General features: G+C 38.8%; 1 protein-coding gene and 1 pseudogene across 1 annotated transcript in view; one reads left to right on the plus strand and one right to left on the minus strand.

Annotated features, from left to right (window-relative positions):
- The first annotated feature begins 352 nt into the window (after positions 1 to 352).
- Bicd1 (BICD cargo adaptor 1) overlaps positions 353 to 19,224 on the plus strand; it is a 148,333-nt gene continuing 129,461 nt past the window's right edge. Inside the window, exon 1 of the mRNA XM_052175363.1 lies at positions 353 to 970. Within this exon, the coding sequence (XP_052031323.1) occupies positions 758 to 970 (213 nt within the window). The 5' untranslated portion in view covers positions 353 to 757. The remainder of the gene's footprint in view (positions 971 to 19,224) is intronic.
- LOC127679442 (60S ribosomal protein L15-like) lies at positions 7,633 to 8,246 on the minus strand (annotated as a pseudogene).

Raw genomic sequence — 19,224 nt, forward strand, 5'->3', positions numbered from 1 at the left:
GCTGCCCTGGCTTCCTCAGTCTAGCATCTCTTCTTGGCTGCCCCCTTTTCCATCTCCCAGCCTTCTTCGTTTCTTTAGCCTTCACTTCTCTTTAAGATACCCCCTTTCCTCAGCCTTCATTCCGCCTCAGCGCGGTTCTCCCTACTCAGCCCTCGGTAGTCTCCCATCATTCCTCAGCTAGTTCTGGGTCCCGCTGCCCTCATCCCTCTTCAGCGGTCTGTGCTGCGCTGCGCTGAGAGGCGCGGTGGGGTTTTGGATTTGCTCCTCCCCTTCCCTACCTCCCTGCATTCTGAGTGGCCGAGAGGAAGAGGACCAGTTGGAGTCCGCATCAGTGTGCACTGGCTGCCGCAGGGCCCAGCAAGCAGGTGGAGCTCAGCTTCCCACGGAGCGTTGGGCGGTGGACCGCAGTGACGCGGCCTGAGACATGGCGGCCACGCGCCTCTGAGGCCGGAGAACCGGAGCCTCTTGCTGCGGGAGCTGCGCCTTGACCATGCAGCTTGACTGCTGACTGCCCGGGCGCGTGGCCCGGAGGATCCCGGCTGCGGTCATCACCTTGCAGTCTCCATGCTGCAGGGTGTATTCCTCCCATATTCCATGTATTCCTCCTCAGGGCTTCCGGCCGTGTAGCAGCAGCTGCCGGCCGGGCCTTAGGGCGCTTAGCCTATTCACCAGGCACTTTTCCTTTCCATTTTTTATTTCCATTCCTATTTGCTTCTTCTTTTCCGTTCTGCTTTGCGTCTGTCTCCGCCACCCCGCTATGGCCGCAGAAGAGGCGCTGAAGACGGTAGACCAATATAAGACTGAAATAGAGAGACTGACCAAGGAGCTCACGGAAACGACCCATGAGAAGATCCAGGCTGCGGAGTATGGGCTGGTGGTGCTGGAGGAGAAACTGACTCTCAAGCAACAGTATGACGAGCTGGAGGCCGAGTACGATGGCCTCAAACAAGAGCTGGAGCAGCTCAAAGAGGTGAGCCACCCGTCTCCTATTTCCCTTTCCAGGTTTGGCATTTCCCAGTGCCAGTCATCACTGTAAAGAAGTCAGAAGGGAAATGGCCTGAAGCACTTCATCTTAGAGCCCTTTGTTGATAAGAGAACATTGAAAGAGTCCATTGTTTTCACCAATAGAAAAATTACCCAAGAAATGAATGCATAAGCTGGAATGGGAAGCTCTTTATCTTGTGGGGGAGGGAGAATCACAAGAAGTCTTCAAGCATAAGTGCTGGCAGGTAACACTGAACTGGGTTGGAATGTATAAATCAAACTTCTTAAACCCAGATATCAATGACCATTGCATAATCCATCCAGTTGATGAGGAGGTTTGTGCCTGAGGACCTACAATTTCAGGATGGTAGAATTTGGTACTTCAGTTGTTTGCTGAGTAATTGCTCCTTGGTGAAATAGGAATTAGTTTTTGGGACTCACCAATCCCATCTGACATTGGCTTTAGTCCTTGTCATGGGGCTGTAGGAGCAAAACAACTTTGCTAGGTGGTTTTGCTGCCCTTAATTTCACCTCTGAGCAAGGCTGGGCTATGCTTTCGTCTTACAGAAGGCACCCTGAGACTGAGGAAAATTAAATTCCCTCCATATGGTGAGAAATGAGAAAGAAATGTAAAATATATGGATATCTATGCCTTGCCTATAAAATATGGCCCTTCAAGTTGAAATTACTGTATTTATAAAATCAGAATATCACCAATATTCTGTGAATAATTTTTTTCCTATTTTTATGTTTCCTTCTTCTAAGGGTGATGTATTGAAAGAAAATAGTGGATGTATATTTATGTCCAACCAATTACTCATAAGGATTATACATACTATTTAAGACATTGGGAATAGCAGGCAATCACATATAAATGTTAGTATATATAAACATTGCTTTTCTGTGTGACAAGTCTTTATTTTTAGGTGCATACTAACATTTTAAACATTAGGCATATCATGCATAAATAGAAATACTTTTCTTATAATCTAAGTTTATTTTAGGGAAAAGGAAGGCCCAATTTTGTATTGTCACAATTAAAAAGCATCAGTTATGACATCCTAGTCAACCCATCTTCTAACTCATAAATAATAGATTTATACCTTCAAGTATGCTATTTTATTCAGATGCTTAAATGCTAAAAATATGTAAATAGATATAGTTGAAAACCATAGATAGAGAAATTTTTACATATCAGGCTATAAATTCTAGTTCATGCTTTTCTTGCTATATTCATATCTGGTTTTAATGGTATCTGTACTTATATTTTTTAATATGTCTTAGATTATGTCTTAGACTGACATGTTTAAATGTAGTGGTGCTAAATCTTACAAAGTAAGGAAATAGATGATTATTTTAATTCTCAGAGATGTTTCCATGATGTCTTTATTTATTGACTGTGCTTTGCCAAGGTGGAGAAATGCAAAACAATGTTGTCATCACTTTCTTGATAAAAGAGGTGGACTTATTTGATGATATAAAATCTGATTGGTAATAGACCTTTCTTCTTGAGTTAAACAACGCTTTTAGGGATATTTATGTGTTGTTGTACTTAACACACTAAACCTTAATACAGTTGTCTTTTGTCTTTAGTAGACAATAAATTCTTAAAAGGATGAATTTGACTTTTATTTATTTAAAGTTGATAGAAAAAATTGTATGTATTTATTATGTGCAGAATTATGTTTTGTAGTATACATATGTTATGTCTTTTTGAGCTAGTATTATTGCTTCATATAATTACCTTTTTTTTTTTGGTTTTTTGGATTTGGTTTTTCTGTATAGCTCTGGCTGTCCTGGAACTCACTCTGTAGACCAAGCTGGCCTCGAACTCAGAAATCCGCTTGCCTCTGCCTCCCAGAGTGCTGGGATTATAGGCGTGCACCACCACCACCCGGCTATAATTATCTTTTTTATGATAACCCGACATTCATTCTGTATTTTTAGAGGGTAAATATATTGGCATTATAATCATCATGCTGCACAGTGAATTTCTTAAACTTATTTTTCTTATCTAATTATAATAATGAATCTTTTCATCAATATCTCTCCTTTCAAGCAATCAACACCTCTAATAACTACCATTTACATCTCTGATTCCTTATATGAATGAGATAACGAGATGTTTGTTTTTCTGGGCCTGGCTTATTTAATTTAATATAATACAAAGTCTTAACACAGAGCTTAGCACATAGTAAGAATAAAAATAAATATTTTATAAGGTAAATTTATATTAGAAGAATTTACACCTTTATCAAGTGCTCAGAAGTCAATATTACTTAGTGTCAGAGAAAGACAGAAAATTGAAGAGTGCAGAAAGTGACCACTCATTTTAGTCTATCAGTAAAGAGAAAAGGGGGAAATGTTTCATAAGAATGATGAAAGAAGTTTCTTAACAGAATAATATAAGTACCAATTATATTTTTAAAATAAAAGATAAGAAATTTTGTTCTATATAGCAAGAAAAATTATAGAGAGTTTTTCTTTTTATCAAATGACACTTGCTATTATACATACTTTGACTTAACATTTAGCATAAAGAAAAGTCAAATGACGTTTCTTAGTAAACGGTATAAGCTATACAAAAGTGTATTTTAAGGTAGTAAAATAGTTATATGCTATTATTAGGTAATAATACTTGTTTTATCTTTTAAAATGTTTTATTTTAGTTGAGATTATTATTTAAATGAATCGAGTCAGTCTTAAATACAAAACAATTGTGTAAAACAATATAATCTAATGATGATGTCACATACAAGCCATTTTGTGTGTGTGTGTGTGTGTGTGTGTGTGTCTGTGTCTGTGTCTGTGACTGTGTATGTAGGTCAGAGGACACCCAAATACTATTCCTTAGACTACTTGTTTTTTGAGACAGTATCTCTTACTGGCCTGAAACTTGCTGAGTATGCTAAGTGTTGTCAGTGAACTCTAGGGATCCACCTGTATCTGCCTCCCCAGTGCTGAGGTTACAAATGTGCACCACCATGCTATGCTTTTTAAAGCATCAAATTCAGGACCTAATGCTTGTACAATACATATATATATATATATTGTACAATCATTTGTTTACCAAATAAGCCATTTCTCACCCTTGGAAGCTATTGCTTTAAAACATCTCGGGGGAAGGGGCAAGATGACTCAGAGGATAAGGGTTTTTGTTGCTAAGCTTGATGAACCTGAGTTCAGTTACTCTCCCTTCACCCTGTTTCTACATGGTAGAGAAAGAGAGCCCATTCTTGCAAGTTGTTTTCCTATCTCACATGAGTGCTACACACATACACACATTGCAATTAAAATTTTCACAGTAACAGTAACAGAAACTTGTTAGACCAACAACAGCGTATTTTCTTTCATGTGTTCTCCCTTCTGACTATCATTGCTCCTTTGGTAAATACTCTTTGTACTACTTTAAATGTCGTCTTTGAACATATGAATCTATGTGTAGGATTTTCTTTTTGTTCTTTGTTTTTATAAAATCAGGTGTGAAGAATATGGTACTAATTAGGGAGGATTGATAAGGTGGCTGAAGTTCTGTCCTGATAGTTTGGAAGGTCATCAAAGAGGAAAAATGAGTAGTTGTGTGTGGAAGAGACTGAGATTTGCTTTGATGACTGTAAAGCAGCCTTGTGTGTTGATATCAAGGGAATAGATGGATGGTTTGGTTGGTGAATTATTGGTGACTTTGCTTCCTTGTCTCATTGGCTGGTGATGGGAATATGTGCATCAGCATAATGCCTGGCTGGTTTCCACAGCTAGAGGAGCCAGTCCTGCAGTGTGACCACATCCTGCCTGCTCTAGATCTTGGTGTGAAGCCAGGATGATTCAGGCAGTTGGACATTTTTAGTACATCACTTATTTCTTCTCTGACAGTTGAATTTTGATGTAGACAACTAGTATCTTATAAGCACTTCAGATCTTGTATAGCATCTCATAAGAAATAGGCAGAAAAGAGTAGAAACATGAATCTGTAAGCAAGTATATTAATCATTAAAATGGAGGGGAAAGAAAGGATGCCATTGATGCCTTTTCTTCCTGGAATCTAATCATTTTGGCTATAAAACCCAGTGACAGAATACTCTCAAAATATTTATTATGTAATATACTGATCCACTGTGTTTTAGAGCTACCTAGTTTGCTTATTTGTCTGCCTACCTTTTCCCTTTCAAATTCCTTCTACTTTCTCCAAAATATAAAATAATCTTGCTTGGTTACATTAACTTTCACCCAGCCCTTTTCTCTACTTTATTTCAGTTCTGCTCATTCAGTTCTAGCCATAATAATTCATTGTTTGATAACCTTTTCTAAATAATTAACAGTTCTCATATGAACACCTGGCCCTTACATATTTCCCTCTGAACTCATTTAGTTTTCTAATTTTCCATATTTTATTTTAGAACTGATTCATGGAGTTTGTTATTGAAATACCTGCACCTGGCTTCATAGAAGGAGGGAGAAAGAGAATGAACATGAATATGAACATGGAGTAAGATTAGACTCCAGAACAAGTGTAAAAAACTTTTGACTCGGGCTGGAGAGATGGCTCAGTGGTTAAGAGCACTGACTGCTCTTCTGAAGGTCCTGAGTTCAAATCCCAGCAACCACATGGTGGCTCACAACCATCTGTAACAAGATCTGATACCTCTTCTGAAGTGTCTGAAGATAGCTACAGTGTACTTACATATAATAAATAAATAAATCTTTAAAAAAAAAAAAAAAACTTTTGACTCCCTAACTCTTTGGATTATTGTTTTTTAATTTTAATTTTTACTTATTTATTTTTTGCATCTTTTCAGAAGTCTTTTTTTTAGTTAAGTGCTCAATTTTTTAAAATTGGGTAGTTTTTCTTTTTAATGGATATTTTATGTATTTAAATTTCAAATGTTATCCCCTTTCCTGATTTCCCCTCCAGAACCCCCATCCCATTCCCCTCCCCCTGCTTCTATGAGGGTGCTCCTCCTCCCACCCACACACCCCACCTCACAGCCTTGGCATTCCCCTGTACTGGGGAATAGAGCCTTCACAGGACTAAGGGCCTCTCCTCCTATTGATGCCAGACAAAGACATCCTTTGCTACATATGGCTGGAGCCATGGGTCCCTCCATTTGTACTCTTTGGTTGATGTTTTAGTCCCTGGGAGCTCTGGGGGTTCTGGTTGGTTGACACTGTTGCTCCCCCATGGGGCTACAAACCCCCTCAGCTCCTTCAATCCCTTCTTTAACTCCTCCCTTGGGGTTCCTGTGCTCAGTCCAGTGGTTGGCCATGAGCATCCACCTCTGTATTTGTCAGACTCTGGAGACAGCTATAACAGGCTCCTGTCAGCAAGCATTTCTTAGTATTGGCAATAGTGTCTGGCTTTGGTGTCTGGATCCCCAGGTGGGACTCTGGATGGCCTTTCCTTCAGTGTCTGCTCCACATTTTGTTCCTGTATTTCCTTTAGACAGGAGCCATTCTGGGTTAAAAATTTGTAGATGAGTGGGTGGCCCCATCCCCCAACTGGGGGCCTTGCCTAACCTCTGGATATGGTCTCTAGAGGTTCTCCCTCTCCTTTGTTGGGCATTTCAGCTAATCTCATCCCCATAGGGTCCTAGGAGTCCCTTGCTTTCCTGGCATCTGGGACTTGCTGGTGGCTACTCCCAGTTCCCCATTGCTACATACCTCTGTTCAAATTCCTGACCCTCTGTATATCATCCCTGTCTCTTCTCATACCTGATCCTGATCCCCCTTCCCTCTCCCCCTCCTCCCTTCCTCCCAAGTCCTTACCACGCTCTGCCTCCCTGAGTATTTTGTTCCCCCTTCTAAGAATGACTGAAGCATCCACATTTTGGTCTTCCTTCTTCTTGAGCTTCATATGGTCTGTGAATTGTATCTTGGGTATTCTGAGCTTTTGGGCTAATATTAGTGAGTGCATACCATGTGTGTTCTTTTGTGACTGGGTTATGTCACTCAGGATGGTATTTTCTAGTTCTGTGAATTTCATGAAGTCATTGTTTTTAATAGCTGAGTAGTATTCCATTGTGTAAATGTACCACATTTTCTGTATCCGTTCCTCTGTAGAGGGGCATCTGGGTTGTTTTCAGCTTCTGGCTATTATAAATATACCTGCTGTGAACATAGTTGTTTCCAGCTTCTGGCTATTATAAATATACCTGCTATGAACACAGTGGAGCATGCGTGCTTATTCCATGTTGGAGCACCTTCTGGGTATATGCCCAGGAGTGGTATAACTGTTTTCTAAGGTAGTAATATGTCCTGAGGAACTGCCAGACTGATTTCCAGAGTGGTTGTACCAGCTTGCAATCCCACCAATGGAGGATGTTCCTTTTTCTCCACATCCTCACCAGCACCTGCTGTCACCTGAGTTTTTGACCTTAGCCATTCTGACTGGTGTAACGTGGAATCTCAGGGTCGTTTTGATTTGCATTTCCCTCATGACTAAGGATGTTGAACATTTCTTTAGGTCCTTTTCAGTCATTTGATATTCCTCAGTTGAGAATTTATTTAGCTCTGTACTTTAGTATGAGAATTCTTTATTTAGCTCTGTACCCCATTTTTTAAATAGGGTTATTTGGTTCTCTGGAGTCTAACTTCTTTTTTTTTTGACTGTCCTAAATCGTTTATTGGATATGAATTATACAAATATCATGTGTATTAGCGGTAAAGGTGGAGCTGGAGAGTATTGCTCCTTCTCCAGGTTGCAAAGTGAGAACCACCAATAGTGTGGTGGAACTTGTGGCCCTTTCCGAGGCCATGGCTCTTTCGGCCAGCAGATGTCAGCCCACTCATCTCTCTGTGCTTGTGGACTGGTTTGGTGATCCACTGGGTGTCAGAATTTCTTCTGATAGCTTTATGGAATAGATCAATGAGGATAACTTCAAAAAATTTATTTGTGGAATCTTCACCAACCCAGTAGGAATTCAGAACTCTCAAAGCCCCACAATGGCGCTCAGCTCTCTCCTCAGCAACAGACTGAAGGCTTCGGGCAAATTTCAAGTGGTTAACACCATGGTGGACAGGCTTGCAGTAAGTCGCACCCTTAGGAACTGGGCATTTGCGACCATCACAGCGCACATGAATCCTGTAAATGACATAACCTTGCTTAGCCTTGTAATCCAGTTTTCGTGCTTTATCAGGCTGGGTGGGGCGGGGAGCCCTGTGCAGCGCAGAGAGCTGGCGGTATTGCCAGCAGCCGACCCTGAGAAGAAAGCGCATCACGTCGGACTGCTCTTCCTTCATAGCTCCTGGATGTGTTTGTATGCACCCATCTTGGCACACCTGATGGCTGCCGCTAGAGGAAAGGTGGAGTCTAACTTCTTAAGTTCTTTGTATATATTGGTTATTAGCCCTCAGTCAGATGTAGGATTGGTAAAGATCTTTTCCCAACCTGCCGTTCGTTGCCGTTTTGTCCTATCGACAGTGTCCTTTGCTTTACAGAAGCTTTAGATTAATTTTTAAAAGTTGACATAAATTTTTAATGTTGGAGGGATATTAGAAATTAACTTTTTATTTTTTATTTTTTTGTGTGTGTTCAAATGTTTTGCCTGTATGAATCCATATCATGTGTATGCCTGGTGCCTGTGGAAGTTAGAAGTGGAAGATAGTATCAGATTTCTTATAACTGGGGTTATAAATAGCACATGTGGGTGCTGGGGCATCTGCAAGAGCAACAAGTGCTCTCAGCAAATAAGCTAGCTCTCCAGCCCCGAAATGATCTGGTTTAGTGATCTGGTGATCAGAATTACAAGAAGGTACTTTTTGTTAATATTTTAGAATAATTTAGAACCACACATCTTTCTTAAGTGAATCCTCAGCTATTCTATATAAATCACTGTAGTTATTTCTGATCTAGTTGTATATTCAAGATTGTTTTTCATTGCAGCAAAATGAAATGGTTTATCTTTACCAGTTACAGTAAAGTAGTTTCAATAAGATATGCAACTTATAAAAGGAAACATTTTTTTGGAAACTTGTTTATAGTTTCAGAATGTTAATCTATGATCATCTTCCTGGGGATCATGGTGGTTGGCAGGTAGACCTGGCACTTGAGCAGTAACTAAGAGCTTACATTCTGATCCATGGGCATTAGAGATGATAGATAGATAGATGATAGATAGATGGATGGATGGATAGATAGATAGATGGATAGATAAATAGATGATAGATAGATAGATTCGGAGCCTAGCTTGGTCTTTTGAAACCTCAGATCCCCTTACCTACCAGTGATACACCTCCTTCAACGAGATCACACCTTTTAATCCTTTCCAAACAGTTCCACTAATTGGGGATGAAGCAGTCAAACATATGAGCTTATGGGGTCATTCTCATTCAAATGAAACCACCAAGGTCTTCAAAACTAATAGTTACATTTTTAGAGAAATAGTTATAGTAAAGTATTTCAGGAAAACACAATGAAAGCAAAAGAAATCTAGACAGATAATATTTTAGTTTTTATCAACCACCTCCAAATTTTAAAAAATATGATGCTAATGTGATTCAGAAATTTGAAAAATGGGTATAAAAGAAGTGCTATAATTAAGTAGAATTTTACATAAAAATAAATGGTTGTTCATTCTTTTTTGCAGTAACATTAGTGTATTTAATGTCTCTACTGGGTGAGACTTAGAGATCTGGGTGTTGAAGATACAGCAAAGGACAAGGAGAAAGCTACATGTTCCTGGAGCTTGTAGGAAGCTTCTGTGTAGGAAGAAAGAAAGTAATAAAAATGAACGAGAAAACTAGTGCTATGTTAAGTGGTCCTCTATGCTGTAGAGACAGCATAGAACAAGAAGATGGCATGTATAGTGGAGTCTGGGATACCTGCTGCTTGTCAGCATCTGTGCTGTTGTAGTGAGCAATAGATTGAAAAAAAAATGGAGTGAGAGGTGAGAAATGGGACTGGAGAGATGATTTCAGCCAGATGGTGAAGGCCCTTTCAGTCAGCCCTTGCTAGCTAATGCCTCAGCATAGCTGGTTATAAGGACATTGGCTACAGGAAGTATCTCCCTATAACAAAGAGTCTGGAAGTAGCTGCTAGTCTATTTCCTATGGTACATTTAAGCCTCCTTAAACATTGTAGGCTCCTGTAAATTAGAACGTGACTATTCCTCACTCTTGTGATGATGTGTCAGGAAATTTGGAATTTTGCATTTCTTTTCTGTGCTATGTAAATGTGAACATTTTATAATGTAAAACTAACTCCTGTGGCTGTGGGTATAGCTTAGTGCAAGTGTTTGCCTAACATATGCGAGACCCTGGGTTCTATTCTCAGTAGAGCAAGAACTAAACCAAACTAAAACAAAGAAGTCAAAGCAACTCCATTGCAAAAATGCAACTTGACAGAGGAAAAAGCAACTAGTGATGTTAGAGAATCTTAATCTTAAATAAGAAAAGTTATTCTAGATATTTATTCATTACACATATGATGACTAACCATTATATTGTAGAGACTGTTATGTACTGCAGGTACATTATTTCCTGTCTTTGGAGAATTGAATTAACATGTATTTGTTTATTTATTTATTTTATGTGTATGAGTATTTTGTTTGCATATATGTCTATATACCACAGGCATGTCTGATGCCTGAAGAAGCCAGAGTAGGATATTGGATTCTCTGGAACTGGAATTTTAGATGCTCATGACCTGTCTTGTGGATGCTGAGAATTGAATTTTGGTTCTATGGAAGAACAGTCAGTGCTCTTAGCTGCTGAGCAATCTCTCCAGCTCCCTTGGAGAGTTTATTTTTGACAGAGGAAGAAAAGTAACAAAAGAGTAGGCAATAAATAATTTTGTATAGGGATATGTACTTAAAAACAAAGCCGGTCTATGGAATAATAAGCCTATCAGGAGCTACTTGGAGAGGTAATACTAGAAATGAGAGTCAGGCCAAGCCTTTTTGAGAGGTTGATATTTAAGCTGAATTCCAGGTGATGAGAATTAACAAACCAGGAAGGGATTGTCCAGGGCTGAAAGTACCAGCAATGTAGAACTCATTTGGTGTGAGCAGGCTTTGTGTTTGTGAAGACTGCATAGCTTTACTGGCATTTGATATGCAGTGAACCTGTGTAGTTTAGGACTTTGTGCATTTTGGTTCTCTGTGGAATAATTAGGATCCTGGTCCTGCCTACTAACAGCCAGTGGAGGCACTTTTCCCAAGTCAATGTGATAATAAAACACTGTCACATATTCTAGACATTCTTTTTCTGTTCTTCCATGAGGCAGTACTGTCATCCATTAAGAACCTCAGGAGACTTCAGGTATGACTGGAGTGGAAGGGGTGGATATGGGAGGAAATGATAGTGAATTAGACTGGAACTAGGCTTTTGAGCACTCAGATTGATTGACTGAGTGATTGATTATATTTATATTTATAATGTATACTATGTAGCCTCGACTGGCTTAGAACTTTCTATGTAATCAGGCTTGACTTGACCTTACAGAGATTAACCTATCTCTGTTTTCCCAGTGCTGAGATTAAAGTTGTATACCACCATGCCCAGCGAGAAATCTAAGTTTTATTTTAAGTAGAGTGGGCAGCTTTAAGGACTGTGGAAGAATAATCCAAGGTAGGAGACTATTGGAACAGTTCAGATAAGAGGTTATGATGACTTAGATTTGGGGGAGTAATATCTGGGATGAGAAATGACCTGATTCAAGATGGCTGGAGAATTTGCAAAAAGATGGCTCCTTGGTTTCTTTATAAAGCACTAAGAGGAAACATAATCACATAACAAAGAGATATACACTCATAGGAATAAGGGGCTGGATAGTTGGCTTAGTGGTTAAGAGTATTGGCTCCTTTTCCAGAGGACCTGGCTTTAATTGCTACTTCTCATGTGATGGCTCACAACAGTCTGTAACTCCAGTTCCAGGGAATATGATACCCTCTTCTAATTTACTTGTGCACCAGTCATGCAGGTGATATGTAGATGCACATGCAGGCAAAATACCTGTACACATAAAATAAAATTATAATAAAAGATTAAAAATAGAGGAATAAAATAACCTCAATACAGTTTAGAAAACAAATGTTTAGTTGAATTTTTTATGGATCCCAATTTTGATACTTTGTTTTATAAGGAATTTAAAAACGAGTCTGCCATAATACATAATTTAGAAAGGATTTATAATTTTGATAGAAAAGTAAGCATTCACCTGAACATGACTGAACCTATGAACATTTCATTGTGGAGAGAAGAGGAACTCATAAGCCCCAACCCATGTCTGAGGGAGTGTAGCCAATTACTGGGTACCGAGTCAGGGAAAGTCATATACTTCTGTGGTTTAGTCACTGGTAAATTGCCCTTGCTCAAGTAAATAATCTAGCCATGCTCCTGTAGGCAATGCACACACACATGCACACGCACCACATGAAAGTAGGAAAGTGAGGTGACTTGTTATAGAAAAGAAGAACAGAAAGAGAGGAGCGAATATGATCAAAATACATTTTATATGTATATATGAACTTGTGAAAAAATAAGTAAAAAAAAAAAGGAAATGCATCATTCTATAGTTGTAGTGTTCTCTGGTATAATTTACTGACTACATTTCATGAAGTACACTGAGTTAATTTGAAAAACAAATTAACCAGCCATATTCTTTTAACATTCCCTGAAAATAGTCCCATCCTGATACAAAAATGGATGTCAGGATTTTGAAAGACAAAAGTTTTTTTTTTTAACTTATGGGATACAATGTGTACACTCTAGATTATAAACATGTAGCCTAGGACATAAATATATCCTGGAGCTAGAGTTAAAAACAAAACAAAACAAAACAAAACAAAACAGGAGACTAAAAAAGACAACACTTTAAAGCTGGGTGTGGTGGTATATGCCTGTGATTCAAGCACTTGGCAGGCAAAGGAGCTCAGTGAATTCAAGGTCAGCTTGGTCTACTTAAGTGAGTTCTAGGACAGCCAGGGCTAAGTAGAGAGATCCTGTCTCAAAAACAAACAACTAAAAAAACAAAACAATGTCAATAACAAATACCAGAAAACAAAACAACAACAACAATAAAAGAACACTTTATTCTTTCTTTCCCTTAGTAAGATTTTAATTTCTTGCATTGCTTGGTAGTCTTTAGAGGCTAAGGAGACAGGTATATTGGACTGGGTAAGAACTTGATGTGATATTTGTTTACATTAGCAGAAACTGAATACCTTATAAATGTTGGTTTGTTGCTTCTGGAATATTATGTCCTGGTGTCCTGATCCTGGAACCAATGGGTTGCAGATATAAGAACAGAGGACTGAATATGAAGAAGGGTCATCCATAGAGACTTAAGAACAGAGTGTGTTAGCAGCCACATGACCAGAGCCTTCCCTGTACTCTCATTGCAACATTGAAACAGAAGCCAAAATGCTAGTTGTTAGAGAGTGAAGGAAGTGAGTCAGAAACTTGAAGGATTTTTGGAACAGATGATTTCTAAATTATTTTCAGCACTATGACTGTTGTTAAGTGTGTCTGTTTCCTTTATAACTTAGAATAAAGTTCTGATAACAACCTGTGCATCAATTTCGTGATTTGCTTTGCAGTGGCAGGTTGTTAAATTCCATAAGCGAAATACCACAGTAATAAATGGCCACTCTAGCAAGCTTCAGGTCAGAGACTGCAGACAGGTGTTTCAGGGCCAGAATATATCCCAGCAATTGAGAAACATGATTTGAATTAGAGAGTTTCTCTTTCCAACATAGAGTCATATAAAAATATGGATTTGGGGGCTTTTTCAAAAAATTGGAAGATTTCACAAATACCTGGGACCACATTTCCTCATGAAACCAGAGGACTGGAGCTGAGTGAATTTCTTTTGGACAATGTGTGAATTTCTAATGTGAACATCCAAGGTCCTATCTCATCCATATTGTTTTATTCTTTGATCTTCTCCCCTGATTACATAATCTGACACCTGCTGGCATTTGAGGTTCCCCCTCCTCCTCCCCCTTCCTCCTCTCCCTCCCCCTTCTCCTCCTCCCCTTCTCTTCTTCACTTCTCTGGTAGTACAGGTGATTGAATTCAAGGGCCTCACATGTGTTAGACAAGTGCTCTATTGATGAGTTTTGTTCTTAGCCCACCCAACACCGAGTTTTGGTGCTGATACTATTTTACCATTCTAGGAAAGAACAATAAAAAAATGAAAGGAAAGTGGAAAACGGGAAAGGATGGTGGTTGAGGATGAAAGTGCTGAACAGAGAGCTCTGGCCCTTGATTAAAGATCAGGACCCAAATTTTATTCTCAGCTTTATTTCTTATATGTACCGAATAAGAACAATAAAAAGGGCTAATATTTATTTTCGAATGAGTAAATATAGGAACTTTAATTCCCATTCAGTCCTGTTTAGGGAGGTATACTAGTTGCCTTTCTAGTTGCTGTGACAAAAGCAACATAGAGAAGGAGGTGCTTTGTTTTTGGTTCATAGTTTGAAAGAATACAGTCCACCATGGTAAAGGTGCGGTGATGAGAGTGTGAGGCTGTGGGTCACATTGCATCTGCAGTCATGGAGCAGAGAAGGATGAGGGCTGGTGTTCAGCTCACTTTCGCTTTTTCCCTTTTTATTACTCTCAGATTCTTCAGCCCATGGCATGGTGCTGTCTATATTTCAGGGTGGGTACACTCTCTTCAGTTAAACCTTTTTGGAGATATTTGTTATAGACATGCCCAGAGATGTGTTTCCTAGGTGACTACAAATCCAGTCAAGTTGATATGGTTTCTATTCCTGCACAAACATCATGACCAAGAAGCAAGTTGGGGAGGAAAGGGTTTAACCCACTTACACTTCTGCATTGCTGTTCATCACAAAAGGAAGTCAGGACTGGAACTCAAGCAGGTCAGGAAGCAGGAGCTGATGCAGAGGCTATGAAGGGATGTTTCTTACTGGCTTGCTTCCCCTGGCTTGCTCAGCCTGCTCTCTTATAGAACCCAAGAACACCAGCCCAGAGATGGTACTAACCACAAGAGGCCCTCCCCCCTTGATCACTAATTGAGAAAATGCCCCACAGTTGGATCTTATGGAGGCATTTCCCAACTGAAACTCCTTTCTGTGTGATAACTCCAGCCTGTGTCAAGTTGACACGCAAAACCAGTCAGTACACCTAGGAACCCAAGGTAACTGTAATATTCCACTAATCTGTGATTGCTGAATTTTATGTGCTTTTCTTGTCCTCTTCAACTTTGGATTATTAAACACCAGCATAATATTCTGATTAATAAGTGGAAGAGAGAAGAGGGAGATGTCTAGGTATTTCTTGCCTTCTCTTTCCACAGGTCCTCACTCTCCTAATATGAACTTTCTATATCACTAGGAAGACATCTATCTATATCACTTTTGGGCCAGGCCTGACAATTTTTAAGAAATAAGGTTGTAGTCCTTTGCTAAGTATAACCCAGTTCTTTTGGAACTTTTAATTTGCTTTGTTTACATTTCCAGAAATAGCTATTAGTACTTGTAGCTAAAACATTGGATTAACATAAATTTGGTTTTCACCCAATACTTTTGTGTTGTTTGTTTTTTGTTTTTGTTTTTGTTTTTTGTTTGGTTTTTGGTTTTTAGAGACAGGGTTTCTCTGTGTAGCCCTGGCTGTCCTGGAACTCACCCTGTAGATCGGGCTGGCCTCAAACTAAGAAATCCGCCTGCCTCTGCCTCCCAAGTGCTGGGATTAAAGGTGTGCACCACCACTGCCTGGCTACTTTTGTGTTTTAAAGTTAGTATTGCTAACACGTTTGTCTATTTATGTATTTATTTATGTATATTTTTGTTTGTTTATTTATGGTGTTTTGAGACAGAATTTCTCTGTGTAGCCCTGGTTGTCCTAGAACTCACTCTGTAGACCAGGCTAGACTCAAACTCAGATCTACCTGCCTGTGCCTCCTGAGTGGTGTGATTAAATGTATGCATCACCTCCATATGTAAAGTGCACAAATAAATAAATTAATGGGAAAAAAGGTATGCATCATCACTGCCCAGATATTTTTATATTTTAAAGTTCTACACTCAGTAAGCAATTTATTACTCCGAACATAGTTTTTCAAGAAGAAAAAAATGACAACATGAATAGAATAGCTGTAAGTGGCTCATTTTTGTAATTTTAGTATTCAGAAGACAGAGGCAGGAGGATCAAGAATTTGAGCCCAGCCTGGGTTGCATAGCTACATCCTACCCCAAGCAAACATTTATCTGTGACAAGATAACAAGATAAGTCATAAACCTAGCACATGTTCTGCTAGAAAACTTGACGCTGTTATTTACAGCACACAAGGCCTTTGATATTCAGTATCAGCATGTGGATTTTTTATGTATTAACAACAACAATAAAACAAGACTTAGCTGTATGTGTTGAGTACATGACTTTTTCCCCCTTTGTTTTTTGAGACAAGATCTTTCTATCTGGCCCAGACTAGCCTCAAACTTGTGATCTTTCTGCCTCAGCTTATAAAGCACTGAGGTGGATTATTATGCTACCTGACTTAAATTTTTTTTAATGTGTTCTTCACTTAGCACATACCAGCTATTGGGCTGAATACTTTATACCTTAAGGCACCACCCTTAGCAGAATATGAAAATAGATATTATCATTTTCCCATCTCCTTTCCTCCCACCCAAGACAGGGACTTGCTATGTAGGACAGGCTGGCCTTGAACTCACAGAGGTCTTTTGGACTCTGTCTTCCAAGTGCTGGGATTAAAGGCATGCATCACTATGCTTAGCTTGAAAGTAAGTATTACTATTATTTACATCATATGGGTTAAAAAAAATTGAAGCACAGATAGATTATATAATCTGCCTAGTTACTAAGAAAACCAAAATTTGAGCCAAGAAATGTAACTCCAATACTTGGTGTTTTTGTGTTTCTTGAGACAAAATTTTACTATGTAATTTTACTCCCTGGCTTGTCTCAAAACATATAGATCAGATTGGTTTTAATTCACAGAGATCTGCCAGACTCTTTCCACAATAAAAACATCATCAATAACAATAATCTCTCTGGAGTGGGGTGGGATGAAGGCAGGTGAGGGGAGCAGAGAAGTAGTATGTGGGGGCTTGCCAAGGTTTTAAAAGAGAGTGGTATAGTTATGAAAGGGAGGGAGGAGTGGAATCTGAAACAGCCTGGATGGAAGTTAGGGTAGAAAGGAAGGGCTTTGCCAGTTGCTTTGATATTACACATTACAGGGATGTATTAATAGAGACCAAAGGAGCCTGGGGGTTATTGTGAGCTTTGATTTGTATTAGAAGTATATGCTAATAGAGAATCATATGCCTCATTTTCAGTAGTTGGCTGTAGGAAAGAGGTAAGAAGTGATGGCTTCTACCTGAGTTTCTGAGGAATGTTGAGTGTAGGCTTTTATCTCTTTGCCAGCAATACTTTTCTGTTTAACTTGTCAGATTCACCCTGAGCTGAATCCAGGCTGTCAATTTAGGACACAGTGGTGCTGCCTTCTTTGGGAGGTTTGGGACCTAACAAAATTATGTGAATATGTTTCTGTATACATGTGTGAGGTTACATATAGAGCCAGAGGTATTAGAACTTCTGGGACTGGAATTATAAGGGGTTGTGAAAAATCTAGCATGGATTTAGGTTCATACTGAACTCCAGTCCTCTGGAAGAGCAGCAACTACTTTTAAGTGCTGAGCCAACATCCAGCCTTCATTATCTTTAAATTGTTTTGCAAGATAGAATTTCCACATTACCTAAAGTCTATATTATCACTTCATAATTTGGGGTCCTAATTGTCCATTTGTGTTCTGGTTCATGTGGTTGCTATAGTAGCTGATTTAAAAAGATTCAGTTTGCTTTGTTAGTATTTTAGATTTCAATGTTCTAATGTGTCTAAGGCCAGGTTTTTATGTGGATTTGCTTTTTTGTTTTGTTTTGTTACTGTCTCTGAGCATTTTCAAAGCAGTAATTTTGTTTATTTGTTTATTTTAAAGCACTATAACATGTTGGAAAACACTCCAACAGTTCTTAAATTAAAATCAGTTTAGGCCTGGAGAGATGGCTCAGAGGTTAAGAACACTGACTGCTCTTCTGAAGGTCCTGAGTTCAAATCCTAGCAACCACATGGTGGTCCACAGCCATCTGTAATAAGATCTGACGCCCTCTTCTGGTGTGTCTGAAGACAGCTACAGTGTACTTTCATATAATAATAAAATCAGTTTAGTTTATGCTCTTAGCCTACATGATAAGCTTGTTTAAACTTTTCTCTTGTCCGTTGTTTAAACTGTTTCTTTGTCTCAGTCAAAATTTAGTAAAATTGGTAACTGGCTTCCACCTTCAGGATAACTTTCACAGTATCATGTAATGCCATGGAGCGTGTGTGTGTGTGTGTGTGTGTGTGTGTGTGTGTGTATATATATATATATATATATGTATATATATATATATATATATAAAACCAAAACCAAAACCAAAAAAATAACTGGTTCCAAAAAACTTCTTGGGATGTGACTATTTTCAGACTTTTCTGGAAGGTGTCATACTACAGGAGAAGCTTCAGAGTCATCTGTGTCTGTATCTAGGAATAGAATTTCCACATTACCTAAAGTCTGTATTATCACTTCATAATTTGATTGTCAGTAGCCTTGAGCACTTCTATTGTAGCAGACTCTCTCCCTGTGCTGTAATTAAGTCAGCCACAGAAGTCCCTATATTGGGCCTCTTCCTGCTGTATTATAGGCCTCTTCCCCTTGTATTATAGGCCATGTTATTGTGGACTGGGTAATTATTTTTCTGCATGGGTCTTGATTTAACAGACTGATCCTCTGGGCTTCTTCCAGGAAGTGTTGTGTTTCCTTGAAAATGAATGGAGGAGAAAATTTTCTTTGAATTATGAAAATTTCTTAGATAAAAAGTTTTTCTTTTTTCATACTAAAAACAATGCTAACATTTGAAGTATACTTCCAGTAAATAATTTGTTTCACCAACTTCTTTTATTTGACAAAAGTAGATTTTGTTTCTGTAGCAGAGAAACATAAAAGTGAATTATTTTAGATTATATCTTGTGCTTGTTTAGGTGGCACTTGTGCTAAAGTCAGAGTGAGACATATACATGTAGCCATTGTCTTCCTAGTCTTGTCCTTTTGAAGTCTGTTGTTATTTCTAGAACATATGAGAAATAACAAAGGGTTAGAAATGTACATTAAGGGACTGAAGAGATGGCTCAGTGGTTAAGAGCACTGGCTTATCTACCTGGGCACCCAAGTTTGATTCCCAGTACTCACATAACAGCTCACAACTGCTTGTGCAGATATA

This window comes from Apodemus sylvaticus, chromosome 2 (assembly GCF_947179515.1).
Source record: "Apodemus sylvaticus chromosome 2, mApoSyl1.1, whole genome shotgun sequence".
Classification (NCBI taxonomy): Eukaryota; Metazoa; Chordata; class Mammalia; order Rodentia; family Muridae; genus Apodemus; species Apodemus sylvaticus.